The 24,164-nt window shown below is 41.7% G+C and overlaps 1 protein-coding gene across 3 annotated transcripts in view; it reads left to right on the forward strand.

Moving 5' to 3' along the window:
- larp1 (La ribonucleoprotein 1, translational regulator) overlaps window positions 1–24,164 on the forward strand; it is a 59,524-nt gene that overhangs the window by 31,225 nt on the left and 4,135 nt on the right. For 2 of the 3 annotated variants that reach the window (XM_071904889.2, XM_071904891.2), the window contains 16 exons: window positions 3,293–3,443; window positions 5,531–5,665; window positions 7,446–7,595; window positions 10,549–10,711; window positions 11,449–11,593; window positions 12,210–12,384; window positions 12,856–13,037; window positions 13,472–13,567; window positions 14,190–14,516; window positions 16,742–16,865; window positions 18,111–18,316; window positions 19,322–19,428; window positions 20,158–20,315; window positions 21,320–21,464; window positions 22,929–23,038; window positions 23,375–23,502. In XM_071904889.2, the coding sequence (XP_071760990.2) occupies window positions 3,293–3,443; window positions 5,531–5,665; window positions 7,446–7,595; window positions 10,549–10,711; window positions 11,449–11,593; window positions 12,210–12,384; window positions 12,856–13,037; window positions 13,472–13,567; window positions 14,190–14,516; window positions 16,742–16,865; window positions 18,111–18,316; window positions 19,322–19,428; window positions 20,158–20,315; window positions 21,320–21,464; window positions 22,929–23,038; window positions 23,375–23,502 (2,502 nt within the window). The remainder of the gene's footprint in view (window positions 1–3,292; window positions 3,444–5,530; window positions 5,666–7,445; window positions 7,596–10,548; window positions 10,712–11,448; window positions 11,594–12,209; window positions 12,385–12,855; window positions 13,038–13,471; window positions 13,568–14,189; window positions 14,517–16,741; window positions 16,866–18,110; window positions 18,317–19,321; window positions 19,429–20,157; window positions 20,316–21,319; window positions 21,465–22,928; window positions 23,039–23,374; window positions 23,503–24,164) is intronic. The other variant, XM_071904890.2, reaches the window with a different exon arrangement.

The following is a 24,164-nucleotide window of genomic DNA, read 5'->3' on the forward strand; positions in this document are numbered from 1 at the left end:
TAACAAATTTTTCTAAAATTCAATATTGAATTCAATCTTTTGCAATGGTATCAAAGTAGTTTCAAAATTTCAGTTATTGTGACCACACTAAATTGCATAAAATTCCACACTTGCCTACAGATGTTGGTGTTTCACTGCAGACTGAATGTGTTAGGCTAGTGGTGTTGTCTATTTCTACTGCACACTGTTTAGAAGGTAGTTCGAGCTTTCTGACGCAGCTCCTGTGATGGCAGGTAGAAGGTGAAGTTTCCCTGGATGCTGATGGTTAAGAATAAGATCGGGATTGAGGAAATCTGATCCCGAATCAGCGCTCCAGGGCAACTTGTGATAGCTGCAGACATGGAGGAATGGTGTGGATTTTTTGGAATGAAATGGAATGGTTTATGATGTTTAACCTCTGAATCAAAACCTGGATGCTTGGTCTTCATTAACTTGATTCAACCTCACAGGGATGATGTTTTCAGGGTTCTATTGCCTTTCATTTGTTTTCTCCAACAGGGTTTTCCAACTCAATAGCCATTCATTTCTAATGGGAGAAAACTTTTCCTACTTTTCTCCAACTTTTTTCTGTTTCCTGATCACATCCCTGATTGCAGAAGCTCAGCACTGGTGCATCTCTTGTGAATTATAATACAATATATGCTCATATGCCTCATATAGCAATAATTTACAAGTTAAGCATTTAGCTTATCCAGAGTAACCCGCATGTGTGTACAGTAGAATAAGATTACATTCCCAGATTGCTAACCTTACCAGCAACTAGGGTTTGACCAGTATACTTTTTTAAAGGTCGATACTGATGTTTTTGGAATTAAACTGCTGATAGCCAATGTTGAATATCTTTAAATTTGGCCATTTTCATGCCATAAATATATAAGGATTCAGAATTCCCCCCCAAAATTTTACCCCTGCAAGGTGGAAAAGCTTCTGAAACAGCATTTAGACTGTGGGACACTAAAACTCTACGCTGAATTTAATTATTTTTACGGTCAGCACGTAAAAGCCATTTAATAGCAGGGAAACTGTTGCATTATGTACTGCCTGTAAATGGAAAATTTACAGAAAACTGTATTGAAAAAGATGTGAGTAAATAAAATGACTGTTTTTATGTAGCTGTGGTCAAGGAGGAACCTCCATCATACCTTAGGTGGAAAACATGACTTGCCGATATCTGATATTTAATTAAGAGGCAATATTGGTCCAATATATAACAGATATATCAGTCTAACCCTACAAGCAACCAGTAGTAAGGAGTGCAAGGGTCAAAGCCACAGCGGCCAGTTGATAATACGAACCCATATTGGTGAGTTAGATCTTCCAATCTTTTTCCATCAACTTTCTATGAGACCATTTCTCACCCAGTCTAAACTATGAAGGATGCGTTTGCAAGGATTTCAAATGTTTTCTCTCCAGCTACCTAAAAATGAATGAACTCCTGCCTGTGTGGATCCTTCTAAAGCACAGCAGCGTTGCTTGTACCCCTGTTGTTGTTTGGTGCATTTGGTGAGACTCACTGTTGTTGATGTTGTTGAGAACTACAGCGCATGTTTGAAGCGGGTCTGCTAGTGTAGAAAGTTTGATTAGATTAGGTTGGGGATAAAATACCTTGAAGCCAGAGCATGTTGAGGTGTGTGTTTGTGTGCAAACAGAATGGTTTGGGGCATGAAACGTGGCCTGCCTCCAGTTATATTACTAACTCAACTTTAGACAAGTGCTTTGCATGTTTCTTATGCAAACCCCCCCCCCCCAGAGTGTCAAACTTTGCAGATATGTGTGCTGCTGATAGCTGAGCCGCCGTAACACACAGGACCGGCTGAATTCTGTTTGATTTGAATAAACTCAAATATCAGCTCTGTGAACAAAGATAACCCAAAAGGCACCGCGGCGTGTACAGTGAACTCCCCCCTGTCCGTTATTGTGTTAGCTCAGCCTTGGGGCTCGGCTGGAAGGGATGGGTTTTGTTCCTGTTGCTCTGCTCCAGTCAGTCATTATAATGAGACTGAGCCAAAGAGAGGCTTAATGAAAGTCCCGAGCCACCTGCAGAATATAGATTGTCCCTGTTGCTTATTTTGACCCCCAGGATGTTTTATCTACAGTTTCAACCTGAAAGGAAAAAAAATACAACTCCTGCTGAGTTTGATTCTGTTTATATGGGCAACTTTAACGAGCTGTTATTCACAGTTGACCTGATTTAGTCAGCCATATTGCTTTTTCAGAATATATATATACAGTATATAGTGCATTTTACGCAGTTCATGCTAACTAAGGATTTTCCCCCCCGACGATAGCAGTTATGAATACTAAACTTCTATATCTGCTAGTACTGGTACTGAACTTGTTGGTAGAATATATAGGTGAACGTTTGCAATACAAGCTCCACCAATTAGGGTGTAGGATGTACAAATATATTTTTTTTTTCCACTACTGATGCGGATTCCATGTACTAAACTGAAAAGTGTTACTGGACTGGCAATACTGGACGCTGATCATATATTGGTGGAATATGTAGCTGAGTGTATGCAGGGCAGTCACAAATACCATACAAATACAGTAATATACAGTATATGCTAATACCCATTCCTATTACTAAGTTTCAAGTATTGGCCAATGCTGATAACTGATCTTATTCAGGTAGAATAAATAGCTGGGTGTATGTGATGCATTCCCCAAGAAAGCCCCATTTGCACTAATAATAATTTTAATAGTAACAATATTATTACCTGGGGATGTCCAGTAATTTGTAATAATTGCACAGACATCAATGATTTTCATCCTGTGTGACTCTGCCAGGTCTGTCATTTTGTAAAGTAAAATAACCTCCTGTGTTTTGGTGAAGACAGAGGTCACCTGATAATACTAATCCTGTGCTAATAAAACATCCTGTAAATTCAGCCATAATTTGTTTTTGGCGCACACTTTCCTGTTTTTCTTCCATTAGACACATGATTTCTATCTTCCTCCTGTCATGAAAAATAAAGGCAGCAGTATACTGTAGAGGGAAAGGTTTTGAATGCATTTTCGGTGATAAACTTCAAGTTGTGCTTTGCTAAATCAGGGGATGACAGTCTTGAACTGATGCAATTGTGTCCGGTTCAGCTGTGATTTCTGCAAATTTCATTATCCAGTGAGAATGTGCTTCAGTTTGGGGGGTTAATTCGTTAATTATTTGAGGTCCCCACATAATGCTAATCCTGCAGGAATTGGGCTTAAGCCTTTTAATAGGCCTTTGCTGTGTGAATCTAAGCTGCCTTTCCTAAATGTGTGTTTCTGTATGATCCTGCTCCTTCTCCAGGGCCCGAAGAGGACGGTAGCGAAGAAGGAGTTGAAGGAGAAGAGGGAGAGCAACGAGGAGAGCAAGGAGAACCTGAAGGCCAAGTCGGACGACTCCGGAGAGGAGAAGAACGGCGATGAGGACTCCCAGAAGAACGGACAGAAGAAGAAAGGTGAATATTGACTTACGTTTGGCGTTGATACAGGATCTGATGAAACTACTATTTGTGCAACAGTTAAGCCTCACAGTATACCATGGTAAAACATCACGTATTAAGGTGGGAAACAAACTTCAGGGATGTGATTTTTTGTTTTGTTTTCTTTAGCATTTCAGATTTTTTAGACTTACATCTCAATCAGTTGTAATAGGAGATTAGTTTTACTGTTTTTTCTCCTACTTTTTTGTGTTTCCAATCATTTTTGTCCTCAACCTGCAATGTTAGTGGATTAACTTTTTTTTTTTTTTTTTTTTTTTTTTTATGATACTTGCTGAAGTGGCAGTTGAAGTAGTTTTTAAAATTTCCAATCTTAGCAGCCAGAAACCAAATTTACCAGCCTGTCAGCTGCTCAAACTCTTTGTGTTCACTTTTCACAGAAAGGAAACTCTGTCCATAATTTTGGGGTTTTCCTATTCTTATCATCTCTGTGTCTGGGTTTTCCCTGACTAGGATATTTGGTCAGAAAAAACTCCAGGTCTTATTAAAGTCTTTGTGTTATGAGTGTTTGAAGATAGTGTGATATTAGCATTATTTTGTGTCCCCTTGTGTCATCTTAAAGAGATGCATTGCTACTTTGAATTTTAGTCTTTTAGCTGTCAATGGAAGGTTAAGCTAGCTTGTTGCTAGTGGTACCATTGGTTTCAATGAGTAAAGCTAATACGGCATTTTAAGGGTAGCTGACAAATGCTCAAAATATTTCCCCTATTTTTTGTGACAAATCTATGGTAAAGAAAACTGACTAAAATAAAAAATGTCAGTGCCACTTAAACTCTGTTGTAAAAGAAATCAACAACCCTCAGGAAGAGGTAAATGGAGGATGTGAGGATGACACAATGTGTGAAGCTTAAAGTGCCGTCAAGATGTTTGCACTTGAAGTTGAACACGCCTTCCTTTTTAAACTCGAGCCCAAAGCAAATGAGCATGATAGCTGGTAGCTGTTTTGGCAGCAATAAAAGGTTTAAATTACAGCCAGCCAGTCAGTCAGTCAGTGAGTCAGTGAGTGTTTTCTGACCTTCATTGACCTCAGTGAACGGGGGAACTTCCTGCCATTTTCTGATACTACTTTTCCTTTTTCTTACTTTCATTCTGTCTCTGTCTCTCGCTCTCTCTCTCTCTCTCTCTCTCTCTCTCTCTCTCTCTCTCTCTTTGTCCTTTTACCTACACAGTCAGCAGATAGAAGCAGGGCCACGTCACTTTAAACTAGCCGTGGCTTCCTCTGTCCCATGTGTCCGCTATCTGTCACGCACACACACACACACACACACACACACACACACTCCTACACACACAGACATTGTTTCAGACAGCAGATCACTGACGCAGCCTGCTGGCCAGCAAAGGAACTGCAGCAGACAGAATGCTGTTTTACTTACAAGAACTTAACAGTAATGATCACAAGGTTTCTTAAGTATGTTTGTGATTTATTATTATTTAGTCTAACAGTTGGTGTTTGATGTCCATTTGTGTCACATTGTTCTACTCACTTTGCAGTAAATGTTTGAGTAGGTACTGACCTTTTGAATCCGGATCTTATGAAACGTCTTTCCCCTGCCAAGTGGAATGCTGTTGCCAGAACCGCATGGAAAACAAACTTTTACATCAAGTGTATTATCTATTTTTATCATCCTTTATTTAGACGGGGAAGGGAAGGTACCTCATGCGGGACTATCACTGCAAACACATACTTCATCGTCAAGCTTTGGTTTCCAAAGATACCAAATATGTCATGCTGAATTACACGGAAATGTGTAGGAAATGGTGCACAAACATCTAGATTGTTCTCCATTTGTTGTAATGGTGCAGCCATAAAAAAATGGCATCTTGGGTTTGAATATTTCATCCAATATAAGCAGCTATAGCTTCAGTGAAGTGTTGGAACGAGCAGATACAGAATATTGTCGTACAGTTTGGGGAAAAACATTTTTTCTAACTTTGAAGCTACTAAAGAGGAAATTTAAGGGGACACTCAGGGGGTTAAAAAGTGAATAAATTACCCAATTAATTCCTGTTCTCCCTCTCTAACTCTGTTCCCCTCCCAACAGGCAACAAGCACAAGTGGGTTCCTCTGATGATCGAGGTGAAGTCGGAGGGTCCCAGGGAGCGCTCCGCCTCCAGGAACAACAGCAGGCAGAACGAAAACCCCCGCATGCCCCCCAACGCCAGGAACGACCTCAGAGGTGAGTCTGTGATGTCATCACCCAGGGCCGGCGACCACATCCCAACCCCACCATCAGTTTGAGCCACTTTTGGGCCGTGTGTGTTCAGCTTACTTAGGTGGCAGACAAGACATGTTAGGTGCCACAGACAATGCAAAGAGCGCCACAAAGTTTTGGGAAAGTATTTGGAAAATCAACCTTGTTCGTTTTTCGGTGATTGACATCTAACCTGACACTATCTGACTAGGGATGGGACAATAACCGGTAAAAAAACAATAATGGTTATGAAACCGCCTCTAATTTTCTTTACCGCGACCGCTGCAATAACTGCAGCTCTTGTCTGTCATCATTGATGTTTAATTTTCCCAAAAAGTTTTTACAAGCTAAACCAGCATTTTATAATTTTGTTTGACATGATGAGAAAACCCCACCCAACTGGTATTGCATGCACTTAGCACACTGCAGACCAAACCTGTTTTCTTAGACCACTGTGATGATGTTGTAAGACCAGATCAAACATCCCGTCGACACACTGACCAGTCATGCTGTAGAAGTGATGAGTTTCTCATGTCTCTTCTCTGACTAAACATCAATGGAGAGAACTTACACACCTCTGATCTCAGCAATGAAACAAAACATACACACATACACACGCCTTCTTATATATTAGCCTGATCACTTTGTGCTTTGCTTTGGCTTTACATGGTCAGAATGTCCTTTACTCTAGAGGTGGCTGAACAATAAGCTTCATACACACATTGATTTACTCACTACCTCAACAAAAATGTCTTGGCCAGACCTTTCTTCAAAGCCAGATGTGAAAATGTGACATTTTTACAGGAGTAAAACCTACAACCTACTGGTGCTTCTTTCTTTGTGGGATGAATTCCCTAGTAGTCAAACAAGTCACAAAAAATGCGTCCAAAAAGTCTAGAAACTCATTGCTTGCCCTTGAGAAAGACTGTATATTATTAAGGATCAGCAGCCTATATAGTCAGTCATGCACTTAGGTTAGGTTAGGAGGAGCACAATGTGTGATAGCAGATGTTGATTTTGTATTATGTGTCAATATTTCTGTGTTGTTAGTTAGGTGATGTATTGCAGCATATTACTGAAGTCAGTTGGTAGTGTTTAGTCATGAGTGTTCAGACTTGCATGACTCAGCAGCAGGATGTGGAGTGGTAAGTGTTCTGTGTAAAACGGTGTGTGCGATTTTACTCATCTGCTACTTGATACTTGATACTTGCTGCTTTGATATTTCATCAGATCATTTCACATCAGTTTTCGAGATGAAGAGATACACGGTGTAAATGGCCTAGTTTGTCACATTCATTGAGGAAATGAAATGTGCAAGCTGGTCATGACGGTGTAAACTGAGTCAGATTCAAAACTGGCTTAGTACAAAGTAAACTTGATATGGGTTTTGTTCTAGTTATCCAGTCTGGTTACCTGTTGGGGCTCATTTATTGATTTAAAATGATTCTATTATAAGGTAAAGTAATTTACAAGCTTCCAATTACAAATAGTCCAGCAGAATTGTCTGCAGTAACCAAGGAGGAATGTATTTTTGTCACAAGGTGCTGTGAGTTAATTTGATGAGAAATCAGCAAAATCGACCCACCTGTTATTTAGAAACAATTATAGAGAATTTGGTGCAGAGCAAAGCCATTAATCAACATATAAGAATGTTTTATCGCAACTTGGTTTGTATAAAACACTGTTTCATTTTGGCTTTGTTCTGCTAGTCCAATCTGGGAACTTGTTTGTGCTAATAGGAAGGTTGTTGTTGGTTTATTTCCAGACTGGCACAGTCAGAAGTACGAGCGCGAGTGGCGCGACGACCATGACGAAGTGTCCAGTGTGAAGAGCGAGGGGGCGCCGTTCCGTGGAGGGTTCAGAGGCCGCGGCCGTGGAAGAGGAAGAGGCCGAGGACGGGGCAGAGGTGGCAGAGGTATGTGTTCATCTGCGCACGCACACACACACACACACACACACACACACACACACACACAGAGCTGTGTAAAGAAAACATTAGCAAAACACTTAAGAATACAATTTTACCACCAGTTTTCTGTCCTCTAAAAATGTCCAAAAAAAAACAATAGAACCTTCTTTTCTTGGGCTTTTTTTATGCGGTCATCAGCCATTTTTTGCATAAAACAATACTGGCATGCGAAAGTGCCCACAAGGCCTTCACCCCAGTGCTGCTTGTGTGCCAGTGGATGTGGCCATGAGGAACAGTTCAGTGTTATGTATTCTGCCTTTTATTAAAAAATAAAACGATTAAAAAGGCAAAAAGTTGGGACTGGAATCAGCCCTTTTATTTCAAGTACAATAAATGTGCTGGAATTTGTTGTGGTGGCATTAGTGGGGGGCAACATCGACAATTCACATGCAGATATACATACACACAGGAACACATGGTATAAGGACAACAGGATCATATGCAGTGCAAGACACTGAACACTATAAGCACAAGTACGTATATAACACAAACACTAAGCTGTTTTTAAATTTAGCGCACTGCAGACCAAACCTGTTTTCTTAGACTGTGATGATGTTGTAAGACCAGATCAAACATCCCGTCGACGCACTGACCAGTCATGCTGTAGAAGTGATGAGTTTCTCATGTCTCTTCTCTGACAAAAATCAATGGAGAGAGCTTACACACCTCTGATCTCAGCATTGAAACAAAAAAAACATACACACACACACTCACACACTCACACACACATGCCTTCTTATATATTAGCCTGATCACTTTGTGCTTTGCTTTGGCCTCTACATGGACAGAATTTCCTTTACTTTAGAGGTGGCCAAACAATAAGCTTCATACACACATTGATTTACTCACTACCTCAACAAAGATGTCTTGGCCAGACCTTTCTTCAAAGCCAGATGTGAAAATGTGACCTTTTTTCTGGAGTAAAAAAAACAAAACTATAAAATTATTTTGATGGAGGACAAGAGCATGGTGCCATCTGTCTAACTGTTGGTGCTGCTTTCTTTGTGGGATGAATTCCCTAGTAGTCAAGTCACAAAAAACACATCCAAAAAGTCTAGAAACTCACCATCACGCTGCACATTGCTTGCCTTTGAGAAAGACTTTGTATATTGTTATGGATCAGCAATATTACCAACCTATATAGTCAACATAAAATGGAAAATGTGTAGGAACTTTGTTTCCTCTGACAAATCTGCTTCAAATAGCATTTTTAAGTCATTTGTATGTATTTATTTTTTACCCTACTAGGGGTTTGCTACCCAAGACAATACAGGGAATACTAGAAAGTTTTTGCAGTAACAAGGTTCTTTAAATCGCTTCCCTCTTTTTGTGTTTGTCGTACCTGACACTTTGTGACTTGTCCTGATGTGATGAACTCAAAGCAGGTTAAAACAAACACAGATTTTTTACCATTGAGCTTACTATTTGACCCAGGTCCGGTATGAAACCCGCCTCGCTCTAACTCTGGCCGGGCCGCACCGGCTTTGCCTTGACACTGGGTGGTTGGTGAACCCTGATCCGGCCCCCACTAAGGCTATAGTAAAAACAAAACCGTGGAATAACAACCGGAGTGTGTTGGTATGAGGCAAGGCCTTGGATCGCTGCGGGCCCGGGATCCAGGAGGAGAGGGGAGGCGGGCTTCCCTGAGGCCTGTTGGTTTTGGCAGGCCCTCCCTCTCTCTCTTTCCCTGTTGCTCTCATATATTCTTACTCTTTTCAGACATAAATTATCTTTTTCTCACTTTCTCCCTCCTCCTCTCTCTCTCTGTTCTCTCTCCGTCTCTCCTTGTTTTCTGCCTTCTCCTTCCCAACGCCCCTCCCCAGACTGCGGTAGAGAAAACTCTGGCACCCTTTCGTTTTTGGAGAAAGAGGGAAGAAAAGATGAGAAAGGAAAAAGAGAAAAACATGGAGAGAAAGAAAGAATGAGATATAGAAATTAGATGAGTAGATTGATCGATGGAAAGAGAGGTAGAGAGAATAAAAGTTGGAGAAAGTAAAAGAGAGAAAGGAGCAAAGTTGAACCCCACCCCCTCTCTTCTCTCCTCCCTCACTTTCCTCCCCCCCCCCCCCCCCACCCCACAGTGATATAAGCTTGGCGTTCTTCTCTGTCAGTATATCTTTTTTTTTGTGTGTTTTTGTTCAGTTTTTCGGCCCTCCCCTCTTCCCCAGAACACACTGTAACTTTCAGCAGCCTAAGAATCAGCACCAGGGGACGTTTTGTAGTTAATGCTGGGCAGATGAACTTTGTCTTTGTGTGTTTACTTTGCCTACTCAGCCTGCTACAGTTCAGCCCACACATGTGTTCATACATACTTGAACACACACACACACACACACACACACACACACACACACACACACACGGTTGTACTACTATACTTATGAGGACCTTCATTGACTACATTCACTCCCTAGCCCCACTTTTTAAATAGTTTTTATAATTAATTAATCTAATAATACTATTTTTTTTTATGTGAACGACTTCCATAGCTTCTCATCAGTGCAGTCAGGGTCCAAAGAATAACATGCATACTCAAAATGTTGTGTTTTCATTTTGTATGTACTATTTATACTTTTTAAATACTGTACAACTCATACTTGTATAATTATTTCTTCATATGCTGCCTCAGAAACTGACCTATTTAACTCATTTGTTGCCAAGTGCTGAAGGCCTCCATTATGGCCACCAGAGGGAACATCATGTCATCTGAAAGCCCTCTGTAGGCTGCATGGCATCTTTGAAAAAGGCATCACACTTTAATGGGCAACATACAGTCAAGCATGAAAGTTAAATATTTCAGAAAACTAATCTGATTTGGAGTTGAGGACCTCTGCTCTATATAAGGTTTCTCTGCTATTCTCTGTCTGTCCATCTAACTGACTGTTTCTGTCCTGTCAAGGCCACTACGACTACCACTACGGCTACAAGGCCTACGATATGAAAGATGGCGCCTACGGCCAGAAGTTCAACAGCACGGTGACCTATTACTACGACAACATGAGCAGCAACGACCTGTACTCCGTCGATCAGGACCTGCTCAAGGACTACATCAAGAGACAGATGTAAGTTCAGTGTCCTTAAAACAACAACTGGACAAATTGAAAAATCACACTGCTCACACTGCAGTTTTGTATCAGTGGTCATTTAGACCTCGACCTGGTTGTAGTGCAGGTTTGCAGTTTGGCTGCTGAAGACGTTGTGTGTGTTGGAACGGTAGTCATTGGCACCTAAGTGAAGAAGCGCAACAGTTTCCGTGTGCGCCAGCGCTCTCTTCGGGTTAAGTCTGTATGAAATTACCCAGAGGCTTTGATCTGTTGTTTGAAATCCTGTCAAATGCGGTCTGTTATTGATTAGGGGTTCCTTGGAAAGTATTTGGTTACTTAAAAACCAATATCTGTTTCCAATGTGAACAGTTTCCCTAATGTTTTGACTAAATGTTTTGTATCTCAGTCTGTGTTGTCCCATCTCTTCCTGTTTTCATCGTCCCTCTCTAAATGTGTCCATAGTGACGACTGTTGTTTTTGACTCAAACAAGAACCTGTTCACAGCAACAGCTGAAAATATTAGAGGATAGCGGACAGGCCGCTCCCGTTTTGTTTTAAATGAGACACTAGGAAAGCTTAGAATAAGACCAATCAAGCAAGACACAGGACAAAGTTCTGGCAGGCTTCAATCCCTGGACCAGCAGCGGTACATCTGGTTCCTGAGGCAGGAGTCTGGGCCACGACTCGACTCCATGTCTGGGCACCACAAAAGCTGATTCGTCAATATATTTTGTTCCCTCTCTGCCCCCCTGTAGTGAGTACTACTTCAGCCTGGACAACCTGGAGCGTGACTTCTTCCTGCGGAGGAAGATGGACCAGGAAGGCTTCCTGCCCATCGGACTCATCGCCAGCTTCCACAGGGTCCAGGCCCTCACCACCGACGTCAACATCATTCTGGATGTAAATGGCTTGTTTTCATTGTCTCAGAGATTCACCTTGTAAAAGTCAAGGGGTGATTGATGCGTTCATGACCAATGAACTGGGAGATTTATCCTCTCCAAGTTAAGAAGGATAATCAAAGAGAGTCTGATGTGATTAGTAGAGTCTGATAAGAAGTCTCACAATGCTGATGTTTTCTACCCCAAGTTAATGGAATACACTAAGATTTGGGGAAATTGGCCCATTGGTCAACTTAACTGATGAAAACATAACATTTGTCCCCCCCATACGTTGTTCGGTCTGGTGCTCCATGGTAACACAGGAGCATAAACTATGTTGAGTGATAGTAGGCAAATAACAGTATCTCAAAAGTGAGAAAATGAGAACTTGTTGCAGCTGTAAAACTAAGATAAGTAATCATAAATGATATGCAGCTAAATGCAACAGATTTAAGTTGACCATCCCCCAAAAAGTTGGTGTATTCCTTTTAAGCCTCTCATAGCAATACTATCTTCTTAGAAGCTTGGAGACATTCCTAATCCCACTTATAATGAACGCACTATTATCGTGAATGTTTCACTAATCACTAAATGTCACTTGACATCGGCGTCATCTTTTCCTTTTCCTCCTCTTCCAGGCTTTGAAGGACAGCAAGGAGGTGGAGGTGATAGACATGAAGATCCGCCGTAAGGTGGATCCAGAGAAATGGCCGCTGCCGGGCCTGAGCGTGCCTGACCACGCCCAGACCGACTTCTCCCAGCTCATCAACTGCCCCGAGTTTGTCCCGAGGCAGATGATCGAGCAAGCCACAGGTAAACACTCAGTTAAGCACTCAGATCTGCTAGTTGAACTAGGGATGGAACAATTAGAAAGCAAATCATCTAATTGCTGGATCATGTATTGGTTCGATTGCCAGAAAAAAAGTACTGAATTTCCATGGTTTATATATTAATATTTTTTCAGCTCACATATTTTATAATTATTGAACTTTTAAATAAAAAAAAAAAACAAACATCAAGTCATCTGTCCCAAAGTTTTATTGGGGCTGCATTCGGGTAAATTTGAAATTGTAGTTACATTTCATCTGACAGCAACACTGTTGTCCAATCTCATCCTCGATGGCTTAGCAGTCATGCATCATAATAAGTCTCACTCTTGACCTATGTTGCATGTCACCCCCTTCACTCTCCCTCATCTTTCCTGCCTCTCTCCGCTGTACGTTAATAATGCCTGAGAAATAATAATTTGAAAAATAAATGTATGTTTGTCTGTGTGTGCTGCAGGTTCCTCCAGGTCCTCCACACCGGTGAAACACCACACCAAGATGGACTCGGATATCTCCAACCTGAAGACCATGCCCAAGGGCCTGTCCGCCAGCCTCCCAGACCTGGACTCAGAGTCCTGGATCGAGGTCAAGAAGAGACCCAGGCCCTCCCCAGCCAGACCCAAGGTCAGTGGAGAGGAGGTGAAGTTCAGAAGGAAAGACAAGTATTTCAGGAAGAGAGTCGACAGGCATGATGAGCCTTAGTAACGTCTGCAGCTCTGTTTGTAGTTCTGAAGTCGTTAACTGTGAATGTACATGACCTGAATGAGACCATATATGATTTCCCTTATCCCCTTGATTGATTATGATACTCACATGATTACTTCGGTGTATTAAGTTATCCCTCTCACCTTCAGTCCAGCCTGTTCACCATGCGCCAGTCCGATGCACCATCCTTTTCTTTTAACTTTTTTTGTTTTTATGTTTGTTTTGTCCTTTTTCTCTCTCTGCCTCTTCATTTGGCCTTCTCTTCATCTTGTTCTTTACTTTCCACCTCGTTATCCATTCCTCCATCTGTCCTGTTTCCATATCCTCCTCCTCCCTCCTCTGTGGCCGGTGTTGGTTGACTGATGTAGACCCCCTCGTTGCAGCAGAAAGAGAAGGAAGACTTGATTCGCTCCCCGGTGCCCCAGTCCGGCCCCTCGCCCTCCCCCGCTGCCTCGGGCAATAAGGTGTGTAAGAAAATGTGTAGGAACCTGGTAAAGCCATTCGTATTACTCATGCTCTTCCCACTACTTCTTAAATATTATTCTCTCCAAAACCAAAACTTTGGACTCCCAACTACTTCTACATACTTTCTAGCTAGAGACCCTATTCCAACTTATTTATCAGGCACTTTTGAGTATGTATTTTTATGGATGTATTTAGTCTTTTGAAACACTTTATACATTAAGATATTTATATTACATTCTTATATTTCCAAATTAGTCATAGTACGGCTGCTGCACTCAGACTGTTTGGTGCGGTATCCAGTTATTAGATCATATGAGTTGATAAGGATGGGGTCGCACACGATAGATAGTTATTTTGTTAAGCACTTATTTTATTTCATAATGGACAGAATGTTTTTGGTCCTCCGGCCTTCATCAGTGTCTAATAGTAACTAAAGGCAAAAGATTAGTTACGATCTATCGTGTGCGACCCCATCCTTATCAACTCAAATTTTCCCAATTTAAATGAATAACAGAGAGTGACTAAGTGACATCTGGTGGTCAAAAAGGTAAACGTGTTTGATTGATTCACTTTTTCTAATGATTTCTGAACTCTTCTTGTTCTGATTTTCACCCTGATCAGGACGGAGCGGAGCAGGACGAGCCGGAGGAGCTCGACTTCATGTTCGACGAGGAGATGGAGCAGATGGACGGACGCCGCAACACCTTCACCGACTGGTCGGACGAGGAGACGGACGGCGAGATCGACGACCACGACGTCAACAAGATCCTGATCGTGACACAGACGCCGCCGTACCTGAGGAAGCACCCGGGGGGCGACCGCACAGGACAGCACGTGTCCCGCTCCAAACTGACCAGCGAGCTGGTCAAGGTGATCAACGACGGGCTCTTCTACTACGAACAGGACCTGTGGGACGACACCTACGAGCCCGAGTACGCCACCATCAAGGTGAGGTCATTTTACATGGGTGAACGTTGAATGGTAGTTACTTCTTAACATTGAGGTATGGTCATTTTACATTTGTGAACTAATAGTGATTTCAACGTTACTGAGGCAGCAGGGTGGCCCTTCGACCGGAGGACGCGGGTTCAAGCCCCTGTGTCCGCAAGCGTCCTCCCTGCTGATCCCCACTCCCCCACTTGTATTATTATAATCTGGATGAAGTTAGAGTCAGTCTGATTTATTTAACTTGTTTAAATTGAAGCCTTCAAGTCCGACCTAAACTGTAATAACTCTGTATAGTGACTCTGTCTTACACATGGTTATGACCCTATGGTATTCTGGTCAAGGGAGGACAACGAGACACAACAATGGAAAGAAAGTCCTATAGCAGCTTAATTGGTATTTGGGGAGATGCTCAAAACTTGAAGGCAGATACTATAACCAATATGTGTTCGAAATGAGCAGGAGAAGTATAGGTACATAAGTGGATGTGACGTATTTTGTTGTTACTCTGCGCACGCGTCTATTCGATATCACTGTCAGTTCATATCAGTATCAGTTACCGGTTACACCTTAGAATAGATATGAACAGTCAGATCAGTCAGAATTGGATATGAGCAGCAATTTGGAATTGAGCATTAAGGCTTGAACAAAGTCCTGTTGCGTTCTTTCTTGTTCCTATTGTATCAATCATGTGTAGTGTAACTGTGTTGTAATGTGTCAGCACCAATTAGTCAAATTCTTTCTGCAACTCTTATAATTGGTGGAAAAGACCTTCTGACAATAGTTATCCATCCAATACAGTTACCGGTGTTTCCCTTCCCATTGAAATGGAGCTAGAACTCGACTTAAAAGAATTTCATTGGTATTGTTTTCGGTTCAGGGTTTTACTGTCACCTGGTGTAAATGCTGCTTCAGAGGCCTTTCCTTACCTGCCTAGAAACACATCTGAGGGCAACACTGAGTCACCTAACACAACATTTACAGGTATATAACTCAAGGTAGCCTCTTCTGACAGCTTCCACGTTATGTTCACTGTCATATTGGAGGTGTTTCTGTCCAAGGCTGGATGATGTGTAGATATATTATTCTTTAGTTAGAGCTGTTTCTGGATATGGCAAACCCCACAGAACAGAAAGCTCCTGTCCAGGAGAGGGGATCTTTTTTTTTTGTTTTTGTTGTCACCGCTGCCCATTGTGGTATTGTTGCGCTCTTTGTGGGACCTTCACGTGCTCGCAGGCACACATCCAGCGGCGTGTGGAACAGAGGGCGCTCGTTTATAAATAAACCCCACGGACAAGGCCTCGGCCTGTGGGGTCTGACACACGGACTTCTGGGGGGAACAAAGATGGACGCTCAAAGATCCCAGGACACTTGGCTCAATGTGGAGGATAGTGTGAGTTTAACTTGATTAGCTTGGTGAAATAATCAAAAGTTGGGTGATTTGTACCCTACGCTTGTTCTGTATTAATAGTTAATGTGTTAGTTCACCACTACCAGGGGTTTTGAACAGCTGGTTACCAGCTAGTGTTGGCTTTGAGGAAAGTTCAGGGCTCTGGTGGACTGTTTGGTTAGTCTCTTCATATAACCCTGTGTTGAGTTAGTTTGTAGTTGGTCTACTCGGTGTAGAGAGCCTAACACTAGGGAAATCAACATGAAGGTGAAAAAGGTGTTTTTGATAGCTATGTTTTGCTGCTGTATCTCAGCCTCCAAACTCTTCCAGAAAAGGTCTGTTATGGATAAATCTGTGTTTACATTTCTGTTCTTTTCCCTGTTGTTTTTACTTTGTTTTTTGATTGAAAAAGGTTTATTTTATACATTTTGGGTACATGCACTAAAGATCTGATTCTGTTAGTCAAATCAGGGTTCAATCTAATGTAATTTTAGTATTACATTTTGTTTTAACAAATTTCTTTGAGAAACAAAGCCTTTTGTTTTGGATTGTACAGTGAAATTCTGTTAAATGAATCATTTTTTCCGAATCATGTGTTTCTAAATAGCCGATAAACCCTCCATATCCACCTGCACTGTTCTCAAGCAAGTTCATGTTGCCACAATGCACTTTGCAGCCATATTGCATATTAGCTTGCATTGTCACTGAAGCATTTTACCCCTCAGCCTAATTACAATAACAAGCCACGGAACAACTTTCCTATCCAATTCGATTTCTGGTAAGGAAGAGGTTTTCCCACCTACCGTCTCATTAATGCCGGATGTCGTTGGTTTTGCAGCAAGAGGTGGAGAACTTCAAGAAGGTCCACCTGATCAGCCGCGAGCAGTTTGACTGCCTGACCCCCGAACCTCCTGTCGACCCCAACCAGGAAGTCCCCCCAGGTCCCCCACCCCCCAAGCAGAGTAAGGACACACACATACACACACACGTACATACAAACACAGGGACACATGCATTTTTCTAATATATACTCACTGGACAACATAATAAGACCATGTGATCTTTCCATGAAATAAACTGATGAACAGGTGAATCCAGGTAAAAACTATGATGTCACTGATTCAGTGTGCTTCAGTGGTGAAGGGATAGATGCTGATGAAGGGCAGGAGAGGAGTGAAAGATCAACTTTTAGGCCTTAAGACAGTCGAGGCAATGATTATGCCATAAAAGCTGTAACTCTAAGAAGGTTGTATTCATATTTTTGTATGCTCATTGTACACTTAATTGTCCACATTAGCTCACATACGCAAAACACACACACAGACAACCACAAGTACACCACACTCAGCGACTAATGGGAACTGGCCTTTCTGTCTCTATTGCTGAAGTGGAAACAGCTCTTCACACATTAGCAGATCATCTATTATGAGTCCTGTGACTCAGAGCTCACACGGCTCAGTAATGAAAAAATGACTGTTGTGAAGCTGTTGGACTATTGAAGTTGTGACATCAGATTGACCCTTTCAATGACTCTGTTTGAAGAGTTTTATTCTAGGATGACTTGCCTTTGATTTCGAAAATATTTTAGTTGATGCCTATTCCTACAAAATCATTCCTGGGCTGAAAGCAAAGCACATTATGAGTTACTATTAAAGTTACAAAGTATCTTAAGATTTGAAATGTTGACTATTGAATTTCAGGTAGCATTTATTGAATGAATGAATGAATGAATTTATTTGATGATTAAAAACACATATAGGCTAACTGCATTGCAGTCATTACATACATTAAAAATCACCGAGGATGAAAACACAATAAAGCCCGAAGGCTTATTTCCATTGCGGTCCTCCAGTATAACACAAGATAAAAGCAAAACAACAAGACAGCAAGCGAAGACAATACAATCAACATATAAATAGCAGGCGGCGGGGTAGCTATGTCAACATACTCATGTTTTCTTGGTCATAAAAAGTTAGAATTAAAATTGAATATGCTACATGGTATTTTGTAACCATTTCTTTAAGGCCACTTGTTCCCCGAAAGACTTCTTCCCCAAAAGTCTTATGTAGCCTTTTGCAATGAAAACTAACATTTTTCTTATTAAGGGTTTAGCCAATCATCTGTTGGCAGCATTTGTGCCTCTACCCTATAACGGGTAAATATAATTTTACTGCGCCGTAACAATTCTCTTGTCTCTTTGTCCTCAGTTCCCACAGACGCCTTGGCGAACAAACTCTTTGGGGCCCCGGAGCCTTCCACAATAGCGCGCTCGCTCCCAACTACCGTGCCTGACTCACCCAACTACCGCAGTGCCCGGACGCCCCGTACGCCTCGCACCCCGCACCGGAAGGATCCCACCATGACGCCGCGCTTCTACCCGGTGGTGAAGGAAAGTCGGCCCGTCGATGCCAAGGTAAGATGGCGGCCGTGTTGGGGTGCGTTTCTTTGGTCCGAACCATAGTGGAAAAGCAAACCATGGCTTGTAAACAGAAGGCACATGGACTTATACATAGCTCATTTGTTGGACAGAATTTAGGTGACCTCTCATCCTGTGATATTAGAGATTTTGGCGACGGGGAGAGTTGAAGTAAATCCGATTCCCGTCATGTAATTTTAGCTAAGCATGATGGACTTTAACAGTAATTTACCTTCTCTGGTATTCAGACCAGTTACTAAAACATGAAGAAATTGCTGAATATGAGCATCAGTCCAGATTGCAGTTTGCCCTCGCTTCATTTTGTTATGCTAGGCCTTCCAAGCATGAGGAACTGCTGGCTTTCACATGTCAACATCCACAAAACCTTGCATTTCCTGTAGTTATCGTTTCCTGTAGTTGGTTTGGATTACATTCTCACTCCTAAAGAACTCCACCGCAGTTGGCTTGGAAGAGGGCTGAGTTGGATGGCATTAGTCTCACCTGAACTTCAGAGTAAATGCTCCAGAGTTAAAAAAAAAAACTAAAAAAAAACACTCACAATGCTTGGTGTGAACGCACCCTTATTCACTCAGGTTGGCTTCTACTCTGGGTGGATCCAAGATTTATGTTTGTCGAGTTCACTCTTGTTCAGTCATGAATGTCAAGAGTTACTTCTCTTGCTTCAGGGAAGGATAGTATACATTTGCCAAAAAATGAATTAAAGTCGACACATTGTAAGGGTCCTGTTGCAACTTATTAGCACCAAGTGTTGAGCAAACTACTACTTCATTCTTCATTCTTGTGGTTTACCATTTGGTCTGATACCTGCCTAAAATGTAGGAAGGGATGTTTAATCAGCTATTCTGCTTACCAAGGATAAAAACCATACCACAAACATACAACCATACGCTCTGTCCTGTCACCTGCAACAGGGACCAGGACCATTTAATTCTTGTTAACCCCCCTGTTAAACACTGCAATTCTCTCTCCGTACCCTTCCAGACCCCCAGGAAAAGGAAGACCCGGCACAGCTCCAACCCGCCCATGGAGTGCCACGTCGGCTGGGTGATGGACTCCAGAGAGCATCGCTCCCGCACCGCCTCTGTCAGGTGAGAGGCCATGACCTCCAGACTTGATATTTGGTTTACCATCAGCAAGGGGATATATAGATCAAATACGTTTTAGACAAAGACTACTTTCAGTTGTATATGGTTTTCAGAATCATTTTAGAGCTGCACCAGGCAAGACTTCCCCCCCGAATTGCCTGTAGATCCCCCCTATTTATCCAAATGAAATTCTGGTGTCGGGTATGGTCACTGGTGGGAAGTCTTCTCGGCCGGGAAGTGGATGAATCAAAACATAAGAGCAAAAACAGCAATGAGCAACAGTAGTGAGTAACGCTCCGTCCAGAGAAAGCTGGACTCACCAACGTTAGATCTTTTCCTCTCTCGTCTCTTTGGTTTCCTTTGGTATAAAGCAGCACAGACCGGCCGGGTTGGTAAACATGAGCGGTCTGTGTGCAGTTTACTGACGTCACATTACAGGATTTATGGGTATTGGAAGTTCAAATTTTTAAAAACCATTACCTCTTGCTGCCACTTGGAGTCGCCAACGTGTGAAGTTGCCTAGTGCAGCTTTAATTCCCCAGTGCAATGAATGTATAGGATTTTTTTCTTGGACATATTGACAGCTTGCAGAGTTTCCCGGTACATCCAATGATTAAAGACCTCACATACAGTGCGGTATCACTCTAGATATATTCCTTCAACATGGAAGTAGTTGTAATATTGTAAGTGGCTCTAATGACTCTTCCCTCTCCGTCTTCTGCCCCTCTCCAGCTCCAACGCCAGCCCGTCGGAGGGAACCCCTGCCCTGGGTAACATCGGCTGCACGCCCCAGTCCCTCCCCAAGTTCCAGCACCCATCCCACGAGCTGCTCAAGGAGAACGGCTTTACGCAACACGTTTACCACAAGTACCGCCGGCGCTGCCTAAACGGTATAGTCAACATTGATATGTGACTTTTTCTTTTTTTTTCTTTTTCTTTTTTTATGGCAAGCAAAGTACCTCTTAACAGGGTCCCACTGGTATTGGAGTTTCTGGAGAATCATGGAATTCAGACAGGGAAAGTCTGGAAATCTGTTAAAAAACGGGAAAAATCAAGAAATTTTACAAGAATATACTAGAATGTATTTTACGACTTGTTTCACACATTTATTGCATTAGATGAACCGGTTTTCAGCTGGCTTTAGCACAGCAAGCCTCAGCATAGTGGAAACCAGACTGATCAACTTTTCTGAGCTGAAAAATAACGTTAACAAACCAGGAAGGAATTCAATTTTTAGGTCATGGAAGCACTCAGACTTAGTTATGGAAAGTCATGGGATTTTATACCAGATTTGGCTGCTCTACGGACATATAGTTAATGCCACTTGTTCATTAATAACACATGAATTGTCACATCTGAAAACAAGGAAAAGTAAGTCCTCAAATCTTGGTAATCTTATTTCATTCTGTGTTCTGGAGGTAATTTTCACAAGTTTGAAATTATTGAGGCATAGTTTTGGGATAAAAATGCCAGCGGTTGGATGTTGGAGGTTTATTGCTCTTGGCAGTGTACATTATGAAAAATGAAAATCTACCAAAGTAAAAATATCACCAGAAGTTCTTTTTCATTGACTTGAAACAAATGTTGCTTTTTTATGTCAGACGCAGAATTCAGACACTATCATGTACTGTATTGAGGAATTTATTTTCAGTATTCTTTTTTTTCCTACAGATAAAACACAAAACCTTACGCTAAGTACGCTATAAAACGAGAAGGAAATATAGAAAAATAACAAAGAGCCCAACTATATTTTACTCTCCAGCAAACCGCTTACCATTTTAAAACCTCTTAGCTGCCACACTCTCTTAGACTTGCAGCACACACTCAACAGGTGTCCAACTCTTATCATTGTTCCCAACTGACCTCTCATCTCCATCCTCTTGACCAATCGCAGAGCGAAAGCGGCTGGGAATCGGCCAATCGCAGGAGATGAACACGCTGTTCCGCTTCTGGTCATTTTTCCTGAGGGATCACTTCAACAGGAAGATGTACGAGGAATTTAGACAGCTGGTGGTGGAGGACGGGAAGGAAGGATACAGGTAAGGAACCTGGACTGGAATGGTTGTATATTCTTTTAACATGAGTATATACAGGCAATATGTTGTAGGCAGTGTATGTGGCAATGTCTCAGATTGGCAAGTGTTGGGAAAAATCTGTAAAAAGTCGGTAAGAGGGATGGAAATTATTACTGGGTGATGTACTAGTCTAAATTGAAACACTTATTTTGGGTAAAAAATACATTGTCATCCATTGCCTAGGTTGTCCAGGAATCCCTGTTTTTGCAGTACACAATGCAGTGAACATAAGACTTGTCAGTTCCATCTGTTTTTGGTGTCTATTGATTTTAAGGCAATTAATTAATCGGTTGGGTAACTTCAAATTAGTCGGCACTGAAATAAATTGACCTGCCCTTCCCTAGGTAGGATAACATAATGGCGTACAATGAACAATTAATGTTATGAAAAAGTGTTTGTCATAATTGGTTGCAAAATGGTACAGCTGCATTCCTCAGTGTCGCCTGTGTATCATCCATCACACTAAGATATTCTTTGCTGCAGCTTCTTCTCTGGTTTTGGTACAGCTTATTGTTTCATCTATCCAAACCAAGACAGTTTTTTTCATAATTTTCTCCCACCGCTCATCTTAAAATTATTTAAAAAAGGCTTAAGACCCGTGGTGGCAGGCATCCGCCCTGCTGAAGTGTCCTTGAGCAAGACACTGAATCCCTACCAGCTCCATGCTGTTCTTTAGCTGACAGTGACCTCTGACCTCTCTTGGAGGCAAGAGGAAAGGGAATTTCCCCAAAGAGACCAGTACAATATCACATTATTGTTATTATTAAGCAATAATGTGGCTGTGGAAGCTTGCAAAACAAGATTTGGGTCAAAAATTGCATCTGTTTTCTCCTTCTTGGAGCTCCAGATGGGTTGATTGTATCTGGGCAGTTCAGACAGTGTCAGATAAGTTGACAATAACAAAAAAAGAATACTAAATTATACTTATGCACATTATAATGCACTTTGTGGTAAATCCCCCTCAACCATTAAATTGTAAGTCTAAAACAAATGCCATCTAAAACAAATGCCAAATTATTTGCAAATACCACTTGATCACTGTCTTAATTTGTGCTAAAACGTATTTTGATTACAGTTTTGAGTAGTTTTAGTCCAGTTGGCTCTCTGCTAGTGTCCTTTGGCACCAGAGTTTAGTACAGACAAGGGACTGGACCAAGAAATGAAGATCCTTTTAATCTCAGTAATAGCAATTGACTTAAGTTATGTACATTTTTCCACTTATTCTCTCAGCAGCAGAGTCTCTGTTGTTGGTTCAAATCCAAGCAACATTGCCCGAGGCTTCATCCTGCTCTCTGTTTCCATTTCCCAAACAATTTGTTTTCCAGTGTTTAATTATCTCTTCTCTCTGTGTGTGTGTGTGTGTGTGTGTGTGTGTGTGTGTGTGTGTGTGTGTGTGTGTGTGTGTGTGTGTGTGTGTGTGTGTTTCAGGTACGGTTTGGAGTGCCTGTTCAGGTACTACAGCTACGGCCTGGAGAGGAAGTTCAGGCCAGACATCTTCAAGGACTTCCAGGAGGAGACCGTCAAAGACTACGAAGCTGGTGAGACAACCTTTTCTCACCTTTTCCTTGCCTAAAACCTCAGAATGAGTTTCACTGGGTTTTTCCTCGTTCAGAGAAATAGGTTCATATAGTCTTCAATGTGTTTTAGAGTCTTCAACCCCACCTAACCCTTTACAACATCCAACCCACTGGTGATGGTACCATCAAATCTGCTATAAAGGACTGAGAAAATACTGCTGGTCTTATCATATGTGTTTGACAGCCTATTTAGTTCCTTTTGAAGCAGTGAAATTGAGAAATGGCCGTCATGATACGATGGAGTCGTGCTTATTTCTTGCTTGTTCTAACATACCGGTCTCCCTCTCCCATATACAGGCCAGCTTTACGGACTGGAGAAGTTCTGGGCCTTCCTTAAATACTCCAAAGCCAAGAACATGGAGATCGACCCCAAGCTGCAGGAGTACCTGAGCAAGTTTAAGCGTCTGGAAGATTTCAGAATTGACGTAAGTAGAATATTGTTGATGCTTGGCTGGATGCATCCATTTTTATTTTTGACCAGAGCTGCCCTCAGTTACGCCAATCCCATACAAGTTTTGGGGTAAAAAGGGTGGATGAGTGGGTTTGGATGTCTGACTCGAAGAAATCCTGTGCATCCACCCTGAAAAGATGCTTTCAGCTCATTGAATTACTCAGTTAGCCATAATACATGTGTCCATATGGTGTTTTAATAGTCTTGATGTCAGATGAGGATCTTACTTTCTGCAAATTGTGTTAATTATAAACTCTTCTAAAATAGTCTGCAGAATGGTAGCTACTGCTTAATTCTCATCTCTCATCTTCCCCAGTTTGTAATTTGCTTAAAATATAAGGTTTCATTCCAGAATGAATGTCGACCATTTGGAAGAAAGAGACACCTCGTTTTAGATAATGATTGATTGCGCAAAATAATGCAAATTATAACTCTATATTAAAAGATGTACTTCAGGTAATTTTTTTTCCCAAATGGATTTATAATGGGGCTGCCCCGAATATGCCATTTTACAGGCTTCCAATACTTCCGAACGAACACTCGAATACTCAATAATAGGCGTGCTTGTTCAAAATAATTTTTTTTTCCAAAAATATTTATTAACAAGGCAGTACAACCGAATCCTCAAAGGTTGAG

The sequence above is a fragment of the Centroberyx gerrardi genome, chromosome 11 (genome assembly GCF_048128805.1).
Source record: "Centroberyx gerrardi isolate f3 chromosome 11, fCenGer3.hap1.cur.20231027, whole genome shotgun sequence".
NCBI lineage: Eukaryota > Metazoa > Chordata > Actinopteri > Beryciformes > Berycidae > Centroberyx > Centroberyx gerrardi.